Raw genomic sequence first — 15,609 nt, 5'->3', positions numbered from 1 at the left:
GGCTTTCACTTTTCCAACTTCTCTCTTGCTCAAAAGACTTCCTTGGCTCCCCAATACCTATTGAGCGGCGTACAGGTACTTGAATCTGGCACTCAGTGCCCATTCTTGATTTAGTTTCAAGCTTCCTTTCTAGGCTTGCCCCTCACTGCTCACCTTCATGCATTCTCTGTTTCAACCCAAACATGTTTTATTTGCTGTCCCCTGTGTTCATAGAATTCGAGCCAGAAGGGCTCTCCGAGATCATCTGGTCCACATTCCTCATTTCCCCCTGAGGAAACAGAAAGGAAATGATGGTTTCTCAGTCCAGGGCCTCATTGTCTCTCATCTATTCTAGCTGTAACAGTGGGACTGTTGTTAATGTTAGGATTATTGCAATCTCTCCCAGGTGGCCTCCTTGACTCTAATATCTCTCACTTTCAGTCCACCTCCCATATATCTCAGAAGGGGATCTTCTAAATAAAGATGCAGACCTGACCATGGCACAGTCCTACTCAGTAAGCACTAGTGGCCCCTGCTAGCTCTGAGGTCAAAGGTAAATGCCCCTATTTGAAAATGCAATCTCTCCCCAACATAGTCCCAGATTTGTTCTATAGCACTTTTCTTCACATACTCTGTGGTGCAGCCAAACTCCCATTTTCATGCTTTCTAAAACAAAACACTCTCTTTTTGAGCTGGCTACCCCCCATTTCTGGAATGCCCTCTCTTTTCTTCCTCAAAGAATCCCTTCTCTTCTTCAAGGCTTGACTTGAGTGCCCCCTTTTACATCAAGCATTCCCTGTTTTCTAGTCACTAGTGTCCTTTCTCCCCCAAACTGGCTTTTATTAATTGTGTGTGTATTATATCTGTGCCTGCACCTGTACATAGGGTCTCCCCCAAATAGAAATTAAGCTCCTTGAAGAAGGAGTTTTTGTCTCACTTTTGTCCTTATAGCCTCCTCTCCTAGGATAAGGCCTGATACACAGTAGGTGCTTTGTACATAACCTACCCACCTGCCTTGCCAGTATTTTTACATCCTATGTCTTTTGCATCCCTTGCACTCTGTACTCCAGTGACACTGACCTCCTCACTGGTCCTCAAGCTTCTAAAACAACTCAAAACAACACTGCTCCATATCTCTGCTCCTGGTGCTTTATCTGGCTGTCCTCCATACCTGGAATTCTCTCCTTCCTCATCTCAGCCTCCTGGCCTCCTTCAAGTCCAAGCTAAAATCTCACCTTCTAGAAGAAGCCTTTTCTAACTCCCTTATTCCTATTGCCTTCCTTCTGATGATTATTCTAAATTTGTTCTGACTCTAAATTTTTTGCCCAGAATTGTTGCATCATCTTGGCTGCTCCATTAGACTGTGAACTCCTTGGGGCCATGCACTGTCTTTTGCCTCTTTTTGTATCCCCAGCACTTAATACAGTGCCTAGCACTTAGTAGGTGCTTAGTAAATATTTATTAAGTGACTGATTGATTAACATCAACTGATAAAACATATGTAAAGTACTTTGTAAACAGTAGAGCACTATATTAATATTAACCCTTTCCTTATCCTTCTTAAACTTTGTTCCTTCCATCTGTGCCTACTCTCAATTTACCTTGTGTGTTTTGTTCGGACATAGCCATTTGAATGTTATTTCCAGCATTATACTGTAAGATCCTTGAGCACTCTTCCACCTTCGGTCTTTCTTTGTATTTAACACAGCATTTAACACAGTGCCTGGTACATAGTAGTTGTTTAATAAAAGCTATGTGACTGACTACTAGTCATAACAACAACAATCATATCAATAAGAATAATAGTATAGTGATGATGGAGATAGTTGATGGCAGCTTTGCCTCCAACCTCTGCTCCAGATGGGCTGAGCTTTACTGAGATTTCAAGTGGTACTCTTATCTTTTGGAGATAAAGTATACCATCTTTTTAAGGTTTGGCTGAAACAGTTCCTCTTATTAACTTTTCATCGTCATTTAGGTTGACCATTTTGTTGATTAATGCCCTAATCTCATTTTTTGTTGTTGCACATCTTGTATAATTAGTGAGAAAAAGAATCTCATCCCAGCTCATCTCAATAGGAATGGACAGTGCCGTGTCCATGAGCTCACCTCTTCCCAGACAGGTCCATTAATTGTAATGAATCTTCAAAGACCCCTGTGTTGAACTGATTAACTTCTAACTTCAAGTATCATGAAATCATTTTTAAAAAATTCATCCACTTCAGTGTGCAAGAACAAAGCTGAGTTTTGAGAATTGGCTAAGAATATTCTCTCCTCATTACAACCTATGTAGCGTTGCTAATGTAACACTGACTGACTTGGTAGACACGCTGTTTTTTCAAGAGTCTTAAGCTGCTGAAACAACTCAATTTAGAGGGCCAGGGAAATTGGAGGCAGACAGAGAGCTCTGTGAAATCTATGGGGGAGATGAGGGCATCATTTGGAGGTGGCTGGGACCTCACCAAGCCCAATAACTTTTGCTTTCCCTGTCCCGGACTCCCATTTTGCCACCAAACACTACTCCCTTTCCAAGAGACAAGCCTAATTGGATCCTAAATGGATTCTAAATCGTAATTTTTGCCTCTCATTTTCTGAGAAGCAATAAATTCATATAATTCGCTCCAGAACATTTACTCCAAGGACTTCTCCACCATCCCAAGATCAATTCCATAAGTTCCTGTATTTCCCAGTTATTTTATTTTTGTAGAGCGACAAGCAGAAGGAAGAGAGAAAGAAGCAGCGAAGAAACCAAATGGAAACAAAGAGAAGCCTTTAGCCCAGGTCTCAGAGTCCTGCTACAAGGCGAGTTTGCCCGCCATGCACCCATCTCTCTGCCTTTATGTGCTCAGAGTCTGCTGGGGAGTGTTCTGCTGGGCATTATTTGGTTCCTTCCCCAGTTGCTCGGAACATTAATTATTTTTGTTTACTTGTGCATAATTTTTCCTAATTTCCCGGCACTTGTTGTTTTTATAATTGACAAGGCAATTTGCTGCATGTGTGCTTTCTGCTCCAGACAAGGGTGCCAGGATGGAATGCACCCATCTCTCCATGATTTCAGGCAGTTGAGGAAAGAATGAGTTGTGACTAATTTTCCAATTAATTTTCAGTGGTTACGGGGGAGCCAAACAATTGCACCTACTAATTAAAATGTAAAAGATTCCAGAGTGTCATCTGCAGGTGTCTGTGGAATAGACAATTTCCATTTGAGTTCAAAGCGGGATCTTGAGCATGCTGGAACCTGACAGCTCTATTAATTTAAAGGCTCCTTGATACCTATTAGTACAAAACACAAAAAAATACCATTAATCATTTATTGTAATTTTGCAGCTCTGTCATTTTCTTACTATGTTAAAAATTATGATGACACCATAATGTTCTCTAGTCTACCTGGATGGCAGAGAAACAGATCCCACAACTTAGGAAAGACACCAGAGTACAGTATTAGAGCTTAATTAATGCCAAACTGATTAGATTGGATTGCGTCTTGCACAATAATATTTTAAAGAAGTTTTTTAAACTGTCATGTAAAATCCTTCTCCAAACATTATGTTTACAATTAGACTAATTTATTATTATCCTTCATTTTTATACATGAGGATTTAAATATTTTCACATCAACATGAATAGTTCTTTTTTGCCAGAACCTCAGTTCTTAACCACTGGGCTCATTATTTCTATTTCAGAAAACATTTCAGTTGTGAAAAGAGGACCAGCAGTGTTTTTGCTGGCCATAACTATATTGGATACACAGCCTCACTAAGACGCAGCTCATCATAGCCTCAAGGGGTAAATGTTTGCTATGGGAAATATTAGTGAAACAGCACACCCATAACTGTAGCTAAGGCATAGTGACTCTAGGTTTGCCCCCAGGATGGGAAATTTAGGGTGCGAAGAGCATCCTCTGTGGTCATATCCCATGCCTTGCCCAGTCTCATCTCCATAGTGCCAGCCATGATGGGCTTATCCTTTGACCTGGCTCACTTCTTCTTCCTTCAGTAGTCACCCACCTGAGCCCTGCCCTCATTTTCCCACTGCCACCAAGTCCTTCAGCGACATGATCCCAAGAGGTATTTTCAACTTTTGTTAGCCACCCTACCTCCCAAATACCAACCACTTTCACTTGCTCCAAGCATCAAAATGGCTAATTATAGGTTTGAAGCTCATGGCCTTATGCAGGTTTTTCATGGGGAAATTTATTGAGACCCTCCAAATTTCCTGCCCTCTCAGTTCCCAGAGCCATTATTTAAGGATGTTGGTAACTGGAGAGTTTCTGGAGGAGGGCAAGCAGAATGATGCCCTAGAAGTTATTCATATAAAGATCAGTTAATGGCCCTAGGGATGTTTAGCGTGGAAAAGAGAAGTCTCAGGGGAGCTACAATAGCTGGCCTTAAGTTCTTCTGGGACGCCCTGAGGAAAAGGATTAGATTTGTCCTCTTTGGTCCATATGGCCTAGAAATAGAGTGCCACATCCCTGGGCCTCCCTGATATAGCCTAATTTCCCCGCAAGGCAGGGCAAGGGAGATGGAACACTGAAGAGGACCTAAATCCTCTTTTCACTGCTCTTTACAATTTTCCCACTGTGTAGATTTCACATCAGGTACCATTAGAGGCACCCAGGCCTGTGGTATAAGCATTTGATGATGCACCTAATACCATCTGAGCTCTTTAAAGTAAATGACATTGCCACCAAAGATCGTGAGGGCTCTATTGTCCAGCCTGGTCAGAGGAGAGGGTCTTTGGGTTCTCTGGCAAGAGTAAGTCCCGTTTATATAGTGCACTCCTCGTCTTGAGCCTTAGCCTCTAAGCCAAGCACCTTGCATACAGCAGGTGCCACTGGATACAACAGGAATAATAAACCCCCTTTGAAAGGTGAGGAATCAGGACTAGAGAAATGATATGACTTATTCTTGCTCACAGAGTAAATGTAAGAGGCAGGATTTTAACCCAGCCCCTTCCTCACTCCAGGTCCAAGACCCTTTCCCCTATATCAGACTTCCTTTCAGACAAGATATTCAGGTTAATAGAGAGTTACCATGTGATCACCAATTATCCAAGAATGGGAGTGTAAGAAAATTTACATGGCTCTGAAACTGTCCTCAGCACAATTTAATGTTGAATACTTCATCTGGGAGGGTTCAGAAGGCACTTCTGGATCAAACGGTTCCTGGAGGAATAGTAATGGCCATTTCATTGTTGATGTGATACATTACAGGTTAATTGAAATTTCGAGGTGAGAAAATACCAAACCAGCTTTTGATGGATTACAGTCCAATGACTTAGCCACAGGCAAGAGGTTACTAAAGTAAATGAGTGAATACATTTATAGGATTAGAGAATGTTGCAACCAGAGGGCATATTACATATCATCTAATCCAACACTTTCATTTTACAGATGAGAAAACTGAGGTCCATAAAGAAAAAAAAATTGTCCAGGGTCACATAGGTAGTACTGAATGCCAGAGCAGGGATTTGAACTCAGGTACTCCAAATATAGTGCTTTTTTCTTCTACCTAGGATTTTACTAGAAAACTGTATACAGTATCCAAGCTTCCAGAGTTTGCCAGACTTCATAACTAATTTCCACCAGAGAATGACTTAGGCTTTAGGTGCAAAGAAACAAAACTCCCATCTGCAGATCAAAAGCATGTCCCTGCAAAAATGTGTCATCCGTCCTGCTCACGTGAATTAAATGTCCTTTGGAAAGCCACCTCTCCATTCCTCAAGACTGTGCCTAATTTAACTGTCTGTGTCTTCTATTGGCAAGTGAACATCTCAAGTTCCTTTTGGAAGACTGAAAAAAGATCCTTTTGAAGACTCTCAGTATGATGTTAGATAAAAGATTTTAACATTAAACTTAGAAATTGCAACTGACATGTCAGTTCCAGAAAAGAAGGCCTTGAATGCTAAAGGCACTGGCAGAGGGACTTGAGCAAATTTTGTGCTGCATTTCCCAGCGTCTTGGCGGTCCTAGGCTTACAGAGTTTAGCTCACACTTTCTACTTGAAGCCATATGGCTGTGCTCCATACTTGGACCCAAATGGCTCCCAGCATCGCTTAGTTAGGAAGGCCAGTCTATTCTAAATCCAAGAGGGGCAATTTCAGTGATTGAAAACTGCTGTGATGAATGACACATAAGGGAAAATTCCTTTTTCTACTGGGTTAGAGGTGAAAGTTCTTCCAGTTGTTGTTGGAGATGAACACATGTGATGACAAAGATAAAATCTTAAATTTAAAGAAAGAAAAGCAAAGAAAGTCCACCTCAATGAGTTCCCATGAGCCTATCTATAAAAGGTCAATTCCATCCTCTGTGGTACTGTTCTGATTGTCCTGTCACAAGTCACCAAGAGATTAAGCGATGAAAGTGGATTTGCATTATGCCAACCCGGAGCAGTTTGGTCTATTACCAAAATTGAGAATGTTCGTACATATTCTAATTCAGGATTTTCACAGATTGAATTCTGCATAACAGTACCTTCTTCAGAAAAGGGATGCCATATTTTAATTACTTTGATTCTCATTAATCTCTTTTGACCTGTTAGACATTGACCCACTAGCATGATTTTAATTTGAAATTTGCTACTTCCACTATAGACCTTACGTTTCTGGGTTTAATTATTCAGTACTTGACTGTAATTACATAGACATATGATATTCATGGAGTCCTTTCCATCCCAAAGATTCAGAAAAAAAAAAAAAACAGTTCTATTCCACTACTCAAATACAGCTAGCTCTGAGGTTAAAGAGAATTTAAACAGTTTAGCAGCATCCACTGGTTGTACATAGCACTTTAGACAAATGAAAAATACTTTATTCCTCTTAGAAGGCCCAAAAGGCTCACCCAGAAATGCTTGGAATCATTCAGAATTTTAGGTAACAAGAATTTTTTGTTTTAAGGTAATCTTGAGTGGTCCAAGTCAGGACTAGTCTAGCTTAAAGTTTGCAACTTAGTAGACAATAAATGTTTTTTGATTGAGATATTGAATGTAAATTAAATGAATCAAAGCACAAAATTCTTAATTTTTCTACTCTGCACACTGCAAAGCTTTAAAGAACCTTCTTCAAGCTTTAACCCCAGACCTCTACCTGCTCTCAGTGAATCGCAACCAAGAATGCAAAAGCTAGGACACAAAAGAAGCAGGTGATTGTGAGGTTCAAATCTCCCTAACAGGAAGGCCTATTGGGCCCCAGGGAGGTGCTGAAAGGACAGCGAGAGAGGCTGCCGAGAATACCAGAGAGCTTTCCAGAATTGTGGGTATGGAAAAATGAGCCCAATGTACTGGCCCCAGTTGATCGGCTGAAGAAGTAAGTATGCCAGGGACGTAGTCATTCAATTTTCAAAGGTTCATTGAGTCATTTACACCTCTGGCCCGCCTTCTCAAAGCTCATGCTCTTCAGTGTTGAAGCACTCATTTCTAGAAGCAGTTGGGGATATTGCCATCCCCACAAACTGCCCAGCACCTGAGCCACACACACACACACACACACACACACACACACACACACACATCAGAATAGTCTTTAGCCGAAAGTGTTCCTTTCTTGCCTTCTCACACTCTCCTGATTGGTCACAGAAGATGTATAGCCTCAGGATGGATGTAAAATGGTGGGGTGCCTGGCACCCAAAGGCGAAAGGCTGACCAGTGTTCTTGAGACCTCAGGAGGGGTCAGGGGGAAAGCAGGCCTAAATGGTGACCACCAGAAGCACCCTATATTTCTTTTAATATGACAGCATGCAGTTTAATGTTCATCTCTAAGTACTCAAATATATGAATAGGAAAAAAAGAAAACCCAATTGACAATTATTGCAAAAGATTGCTCGTGTAACTCTATGCTCCTGGGATTCACTAGCTATTAACCAATACAGCGGGTGTGTCTATTCACTCTATATCTGTATCAACACAAGCAGCCTAGACATGTAAAGCAGATGATGTGGCTGTTAACGATCTTTATTTTCTAGTGTGTGTATCGTTCTTCGGCTTGTGCTCCCTTCTGTCCATGTCACTAGATAGAGAGTGAGGGAGACCTGGGTTCAGATCTGCCTCAGCCACTTAGCAGTTGGGTGACAATGGGCGAATCACATGGCCTTTGTCTGCCTCAGCTTCCTCCACCCTAAGATTGGCATGACAAAACATCTCCCAGGGTTGTTATGAGATAACCTTGGTAAAGTGTTCTGCAAACCTTAAAACAGTATATCAATTCTGGCTATCAGTATCATCATCATTATATTATGCATATACTCTTCCATCTTATTTATATTGGAGGGCAGAATGTCAGAAGGCACAGGGGGAAAAGAAATGCAAACCCAGAAAATTACTCAAATGCAAGTGCGTTTAGAAGGAATTCAGGCAAAAGCAAAATATCTAGAGTATACTCCCAAAGACAGAATATTAAAATTATTAGACTTTCTAAAAATTATTAAAAATAAATCATCTGACTCTCATTTAAAAAAACTGTGTGATATTATTCCTAAAATGTATTAAAAAATGGGGCATGAAATAAATATTGAGAAACTTCATAGGATGCCAAGAGAAGAGTCCCAAATTCAACATGTCCCAACACATCATTTCCAAGCTTCAAGTCAATACTGACAAAGCTATGATCTTAGGAACAAAACAGGAGAGATGAAAAGTGTCACATGTAAAAAAAATACCAAATTTCCAAAATTGTTACGCAAAAACAAGAAATGACAGAAGGTTTTGAAATGTTTCAGAAGTCAAGAAACATAGGCTTTCATCCCCAAAGTCACCTGCCCATCAAAGCTGAGCATCATTTTGGAAGACAAAAGGTGACCATTGAAAATTTAAGATCAATGTGAGTAATTCGTTCTTAAACCCTTGTTTGCCTCAATTTTCCCAACTGTCAAATAGGGGATAATAATTAGGATCAAATGAGATAATTGTAAAGTGCTTGGCATAATGCCAGGTACGTAGTAAGCACGATCTAAATATGATGATGGTGCCCTATCTAATTGCTTTTAAAAAAATCAAATAAAGCACAGTAGCATCTTATGAAGACTGCTAGGTGGCTCAGCAGATAGAGTACTGGGGCTGGAGTCAGGAAGATCTGAGTTCAAATGTGGCCTCAGATGCTTACTAATTGTGTGACCCTGGGCAAGTCACTCAACTTCTGTTTGCCTGAAGCCACTAAAGAAGGAAATGGCAAACCCCTCCAGGTTCTTTGCCAAGAAAACCCCATGGACAGTATTGGCATGCTATGGTCACATGCTGTGACCCCATGCTATGGGGTCTCACAGAGTTGGACACAACTGAATGATCCCATGATAGCACTAACAGATGCATTTATAGACTGAAGGAAATGAGCTCATGGAGGGGAAGAGATTGAAGTGATTGAGATAAATGGCCCGATTGAATGGAGCTAGTTCATAGAGGAATCAGGTGGGAATTGCTCAAGGGTACAGGTGTAAAGATATGTCAGCAATTGATATTGAGGCCCCATTTCTTACTGAGGAATTGTCAAGCCTCACTAAAGAACTTGAAATTCAGAGAAAGGATGGTTCAAAGCAATGGTAGACTCATACCCAGCTCAAAGGAAAATGGACATGATATCAAAAGAAGAATGAACACCAATGCAAGGCCATTACTTACCATTTGGTCTATGAAGGCGAGAGAAGTTGACTTTTAAAAATCCCCTTACTGTCCACACTCTGAAACAGTGCTGCATTCTTCACTCGCCCTCTCCGTGTTCTGTGGCATGATCACCACTCCTTGGTCACCAGTTCCCTGAGGTCTGTGCAGTCAATAGAGCAATTCATCGAGGGAGAGTCAATGGGCCATCTGCACTTCCTGGACTATAATGCTAATGGTCTGTTGAGAGTGAAGTCCTGGTACTTCCTGCTAGCTGTCCTTCAGCTTTCCCATGTTAAGAGTGAGGGTTCTAAGGCAGGCAGGCTTTCCTTTTGTGCTGTGGTGGAAATGTCATTGGGCAGGGAATCGAGAGACCCTGGTGCTTCTCCCAGCTCTGGCATTACTTGGCTGTATGGCCATGAGCAGGTCCTGCCCTGTCTCTAAGCCTCTATTTGTACATCAATCAAATGAGCTGATTGAACTAGAGTGACCTCTATATCTCTTTCTGTCTACCAAGTCCTGAAATCTATAGTTCTTATCATCACTCTCAAAGAATATTTATTAAATGTCTTTATTCAGTCCTTTTGTTGAATATATTTAGCACAATGCCTAACACCGAGTAGCTCTTTAAGAAATGCTAGTTGATTCTTTGACACACACAGACATCCAGTTTATCATATAAAGACATAAATATGGAAATACTATATACACATGCATATATGTGTGTGTGTGTGTGTGTGTGCACGCGCGTGTAGGTGTATACACATACATACACACATACCTACATGTGGAGAGAGAGAGACCATCCTAACTGTAGAAGGGCTGCCTCAGGAGAGAGTGGGTTCTGCTTCACTAGAGGTCTTCAGCCAGGGCCTAGGTTATCACTTACATATGTATCTTGGAGAGGGAATTTTTTTTCTCAAGCACACGTCTGACCAGACCCTTGAGTTCCCTTCCTGCTCCACTGAATTCACTTCATTATCATATGTAATGTATTATAAGAGCCTGGACGGACTGGACTTGATTGAAGACACAAAGGCTAAAATAAAATAGCTCTTGTCTTCAATTAACTTACATTCTACTAAGGGAAGTGCCTGTGATATTTAGAGTATACTTTCTGAGTTACCTACAAAGCTAGTTCATTGACCTCCTAGTTTTCAAAACAGGTACAGAAGGCCCTTCTTTTCTAGATCGCCTGGCAAAAAAAATTATAGAGTAGAATCTCCTTGAGAGCAGGGATTTTTTTTTAGCATAACTTTTTATCCCCAGCATCTAGCACAGTGCCTTGCACACAGTAGGCGCTTAGCAAAAGATGTAGAGGTGGATTGGAAGAGACCATTCTCCCAGCGACAACAAAAATTCTCCCATGTCCCTATTAAGAAATTGATGCACCAATATGCATTAAACACCTGCCATACATCTCCTATTTTGCTGGGTACTAGAGATAAAAAGATAACAATCAGACAATTCCTGCCCACAAGCAGCTTCCATTCTACTTTTCACCAGGTGATCTAGATAAGAAGGGCATACGGCTTCTGGCTTAAATAGAATGTAAATTACACCTTGGGAAATAAGGAGTGTGCTATTTAGCACTTCGTAAATGTTTATTGGCTCACATGTAAGTAGATTGTAACTAATTACAAATGTTTGATCAAGCCCCTGTGTGAGGTGATACCTGTGAGCCACTCACGAGCCCCTCCCGCGTATCCTCATCATGAGAGGGAAGATGGAAGGGTCCTATTTTGCAAGTTGGCTTTCCCAACAGTACATTTTGGGGTAACCTGAGACTCGGATAATAAGCCGCAAGAGATACCAGCCTACACCCACTTTTTTTTTTTTTAAACCAGGGGAGAGGCACCTTGACTGCGTCCAGAATGACCTTAGATTCCTTTGGAGCTCAGCAAAGGTGCTCCTTCTTTTAAGGTGTTTCCTACCGTCGTACTCCTCCCCCCACCCTCAGCCTGGGCCCCGTGCCGATTTTAATGATCCCATCCATGTGACACACATCTTTTTGTTTCATTGCTATTAGTGAATGACAAGTGAAGGAGATTCATTTTCACTTGGAAATGTCAGCTATGCACTTTAAGAGATATATTTTTTGCCGTTTTTAATGAGACGGTGTTTCTTTTTGAAAGAAATACTCATTTCTGATATGGAGAGTGTGCAGGTGACAACTGATATTTAATAAGGGATGGCTCTTATATCGGGCGCAGCTCGCTAAAGAAAATGTCTCCGATTGCTTTTGAAAAACTCTTGGCGTCACTAGCCCAAAGGCAAGACGTGACCTTTTTATTACATAATGAGAATCATTTATTATCTTACAATGTATCTTAAAGCCACAGACAAAATGCCACTCTGATAATTGCTTTCAATTAGCTGTGAGCATAGCCGAGATTCATAAAATGTCTTCTCTAATTTAGGCTGGAATTAGAGAAAATTGCCGACATAATCTACTCGGAGGTTGTCTCATCTAAGGTGATTCGTTGTTCTATATCAAAGAAAGGGAAGCAGAGAGCTTGAAAACAGCCTTCTAGAGGGTTAGGAAACAGGATTTTCAATATTCGATTCTATTCTATTACCAATTAATTAACAAATTAGAAAGCTAGTTCATCATTTTTGACCTTTCCTTCACGTTTGCTTTTGACTTTGTCTTCCAATGATTGTTTTGAAAATGACGGGAAGTAAAGCAAGAGGAACCCGGGTCTTAGGATCATTAAAAAAAAAAAAAGCCTGGGAGGATCCCAGGGACAGGTGAATACCCAATAGGCTTTCAGCCCTGTCCCAGGCTGCCATGATATCGGACCATCCCCTCCTGTCTGCGCATCGTGCTCAGTTGTGCTCGGATGAAATGCCAAATGGCCAACCATGGAAGCTGCCAGTGCTGCCCTGAGCTCTGCTGTATGTGGTTACAGAAAGCATGATGTTTAAAATATGAACTCGATTAATTTTATGGTTTTTTGAAGTATCCTGTGTAATAAAATGTGTTTTAATGCATTCTCATGTCTTTTCTTTAAAAAAGGTCAGGGCAGTGGGGAGAGTGATGGGGTGGGGAGAAGTTTATGTAATAATAGCGGCTCCAGAGCTGCTGCTCTTTGTGGCTATTCAGCCGCTCATGAAATATTTGTAACCTTAGCACAGAGTTTCAGAAAAGAAAAAAAAAAGATGATTGAATCGAGCACTGACTCTTTCTTTATGTATATTTATATGCATTTTCCCCAGATAAAAATTATCCACAAGAACCAAGCACCAATGCTTATGGGACCCCCGCCGAAAACTGGGTTCTTCCGCTCCATCGTGCGCAGGCCCCGGCACCGCAGCAAGGAGTGAGCCCAGCTGCTTGGGTCTTAGCCGCCGACCGGGCATCCTCCGCCTTGCGAACATTCGCCCTGGAAAGCTTCGACCCGTTGCTGTCGTCTGTATATGCCGCCAACCCTTGGAACGGGTTCTGCAGTGTCTGTGCCTGAGCTCGTGTACAATTCTGCTATTAGAACATTTCTTGTCCCAGTTTCAGAGGCATTTTGCATGAAGAAAGCAGATGTTTCCATAAAGTGATACTGCATATATCTGTGGCATGCATTCCCATGGATTCTTATGTCTCTCTCCACATACACCCCCACCCCAACCCTTCCCCCCTCCTGCAGCCCGTGCTTAGTAACTTGTGGGAGTAGCCTGTTGTGAAACATGAAAAGGGAACTGCCAGGAGAAATTGATACTCTCAGTTTGATCCCCTTTATTACCCAGCCCAGATCAGTAACAGCAGGGTGCGGATGCTAACCCTGGACTGGCTAGAGGCTTAAGCGAGATGTTGAATGTAAAGCGCTTTGTAGACCTTTAAACACGCTAGTTAAATGTGAGCTACGATTATCATTATCAGTATTATAATTATTATTGTTGTCTTCTCTTTGGGAACCAAATATCAGATCAATGGTCTTTGACCTTGATTTTAAGGGGCCTTTACAATCACAGGTTTCATTAAACAGCTATCCCTCTCGTCTCACTGCTTGTCCTGTGCTTCCCCTCTTCTTCCAAGCTTAACTCTGTTGCGTGTGTGATTGAAAAGGGAGAATGGATTGTCTAGTGAATTAGCAGAAGACATATATTTCTAGGAAAATGGAAAGCCAAGTTCTTTCTTCCAGAACTACATGAAAGCATTTGACTCTGAACAAAATTCTGCAACTGAGACAAACGCTAAATCTCCCTGCCTCTGAACCCCTGTGAGAGCACCTCATAATTGCTTATGTATCCAATAACCAAGTGGACTTTGTAAACCGTGTGCCTAATCAACTGCATTTCCCACCAAAGATTTAGTGAGAGAGGCCTGAGAGAAATGGGTTAATGCATAATTAATCAGGCACTGGGGAGCCAATCCACTCCGGGAAATTTACAATTCTTTGAATTCCTTTAGAAATGGCTGAAATAACACTAGAAGAGGGTAAACGGTCCATTAATTATAATAAAATGCTCACCTTTGATAGAGCTCCAGAATATGTAGTCCCAGTTCCAGAAAGTCCTTCTTGGCCTCCTTGCTATACGTAAATGTATGTACTCATGTTTCACTTAAGTGCATCTGAGAAAGGAACCCAGAGATGGTCTTAGGCCCTTCTCTTTGATGTTGGTACTTCCACTTATTTCAAACATTAAGATGATGGGAGTGTGAATCATGCATGTCCTTGGTTCTTGCCTCTGAGAGATTTCTTAGTACTACTTATACCTGATGGCATAGAGCTTTGCATGGTTATGTGTGACCCCTGTAGTGACCTGAGGCATGTCCTAGGATGGTTACCCATAACATGTGGCGTTGAACTAGGGACACACAATGTGAAAGCTTCCCTGAACAGCCAAGGTCCTGCTTGTTCATATTGACCCCCATTGCATCATCATATGTTTTCTGTCTTCAGACATGCCACAAGGGGAAAAAATGTTTGAAATGCATGATTCTCTCTCTCTCTCTCTCTCTCTCTCTCTCTCTCTCTCTCTCTCTCTCTCTCTCTCTCTCTCTGCATTAAAGCGCTAAAGATTTATCAGTGCTATCTTGTATTGATTCAGTTCATCTTTGAATAACAAAGAGCATTTAGTCGTGTGGTTGAACTCAGTTGTGTGCATGGATTTATGGATTCTCAATGACACCGCTTTCATCTCTGTGCTTTGGTTGGAGGCCTAACTCCAGATGAGTGCTACTGGACCCTGGACCTGAGCCACGCCCATCTCTTAGGCTGACATGCCAGAGAAGATCTTGTACCCGAGCTCCTTCTCTCAGTATCCTTGAACCCTCCAGGTCAAATCACAATAAACAAAATGGGTTCTCAAAAGAGGATATTGTTGTTGTTGTTTTTTCCCCAAAAAATCTAGGCATAGCCCAACATTCCTAAGACCGTCAGCCCTGTAAGCTTCCCTTGCAGGGCCCAGAAAAGTAACTGAGACTAGGACTTAGCACAGCTCTCCAGCTGAAAAGCTTTCTCATGTAGAGGAAAAAGCAAATGTCCTTGGTCAGCCTAAGGTTTCCTGCTGTGGACACTCATCTTACAAAATGATGGTTTCAGGGAATAAATATTTTCACATGAATTGACAAAATGATGTGCCGTAGGCTGAAGGACTTTGGTGTCGGGCCATATTTTGAAATTACAACCTTTGTGTTCCCTACAGCATGTGATTTTATCTTCATTACTTTTTACAGAACTCTGTTTTAAATGCCACAAAGGTTTGTGAATCATTCTTAATGACGGGCCCAAGGAAAACACTCAGTGGACAACATTAGGGACACACACTAAACACCATGCAGACAAGGTCTCCATGATGGATATTAATGGCCATAACTAGGGGGCTGAAGCTTCCCTCCAACATGTTAATGGAGCCCAATTAATGCTCGTCACCATCCCACACTTGGTGACTCACTCTTAGTCAACCTACTAAGAGTGATCCATTTTTACTTAACAAAAACCTATTTCTTAGTTGCCAAGGTATGTGCTCTCTCTAATCACACTCCTTCTGGGGGTTGGAGCATAGTTTTCTTTTCTTTTTTTAAACCTACTTTGATAGTTTTGAAAGC

General features: G+C 41.5%; 1 protein-coding gene across 4 annotated transcripts in view; it reads left to right on the top strand.

Annotated features, from left to right (window-relative positions):
- Window positions 1–14,874, top strand: part of DGKB (diacylglycerol kinase beta) — a 667,225-nt gene extending 652,351 nt beyond the window's left edge. For all 4 annotated transcript variants that reach the window (XM_021000103.2, XM_021000102.2, XM_021000101.2 and 1 more), the window contains one exon: window positions 12,783–14,874. In XM_021000103.2, the coding sequence (XP_020855762.1) occupies window positions 12,783–12,890 (108 nt within the window). In that variant the 3' untranslated portion in view covers window positions 12,891–14,874. The remainder of the gene's footprint in view (window positions 1–12,782) is intronic.
- Window positions 14,875–15,609: the final 735 nt, after the last annotated feature.

This window comes from Phascolarctos cinereus, unplaced genomic scaffold (assembly GCF_003287225.1).
Source record: "Phascolarctos cinereus isolate Bilbo 61053 unplaced genomic scaffold, phaCin_HiC Scaffold_1;HRSCAF=81, whole genome shotgun sequence".
NCBI lineage: Eukaryota > Metazoa > Chordata > Mammalia > Diprotodontia > Phascolarctidae > Phascolarctos > Phascolarctos cinereus.
This window is presented reverse-complemented; position numbering and strand designations above follow the sequence as displayed.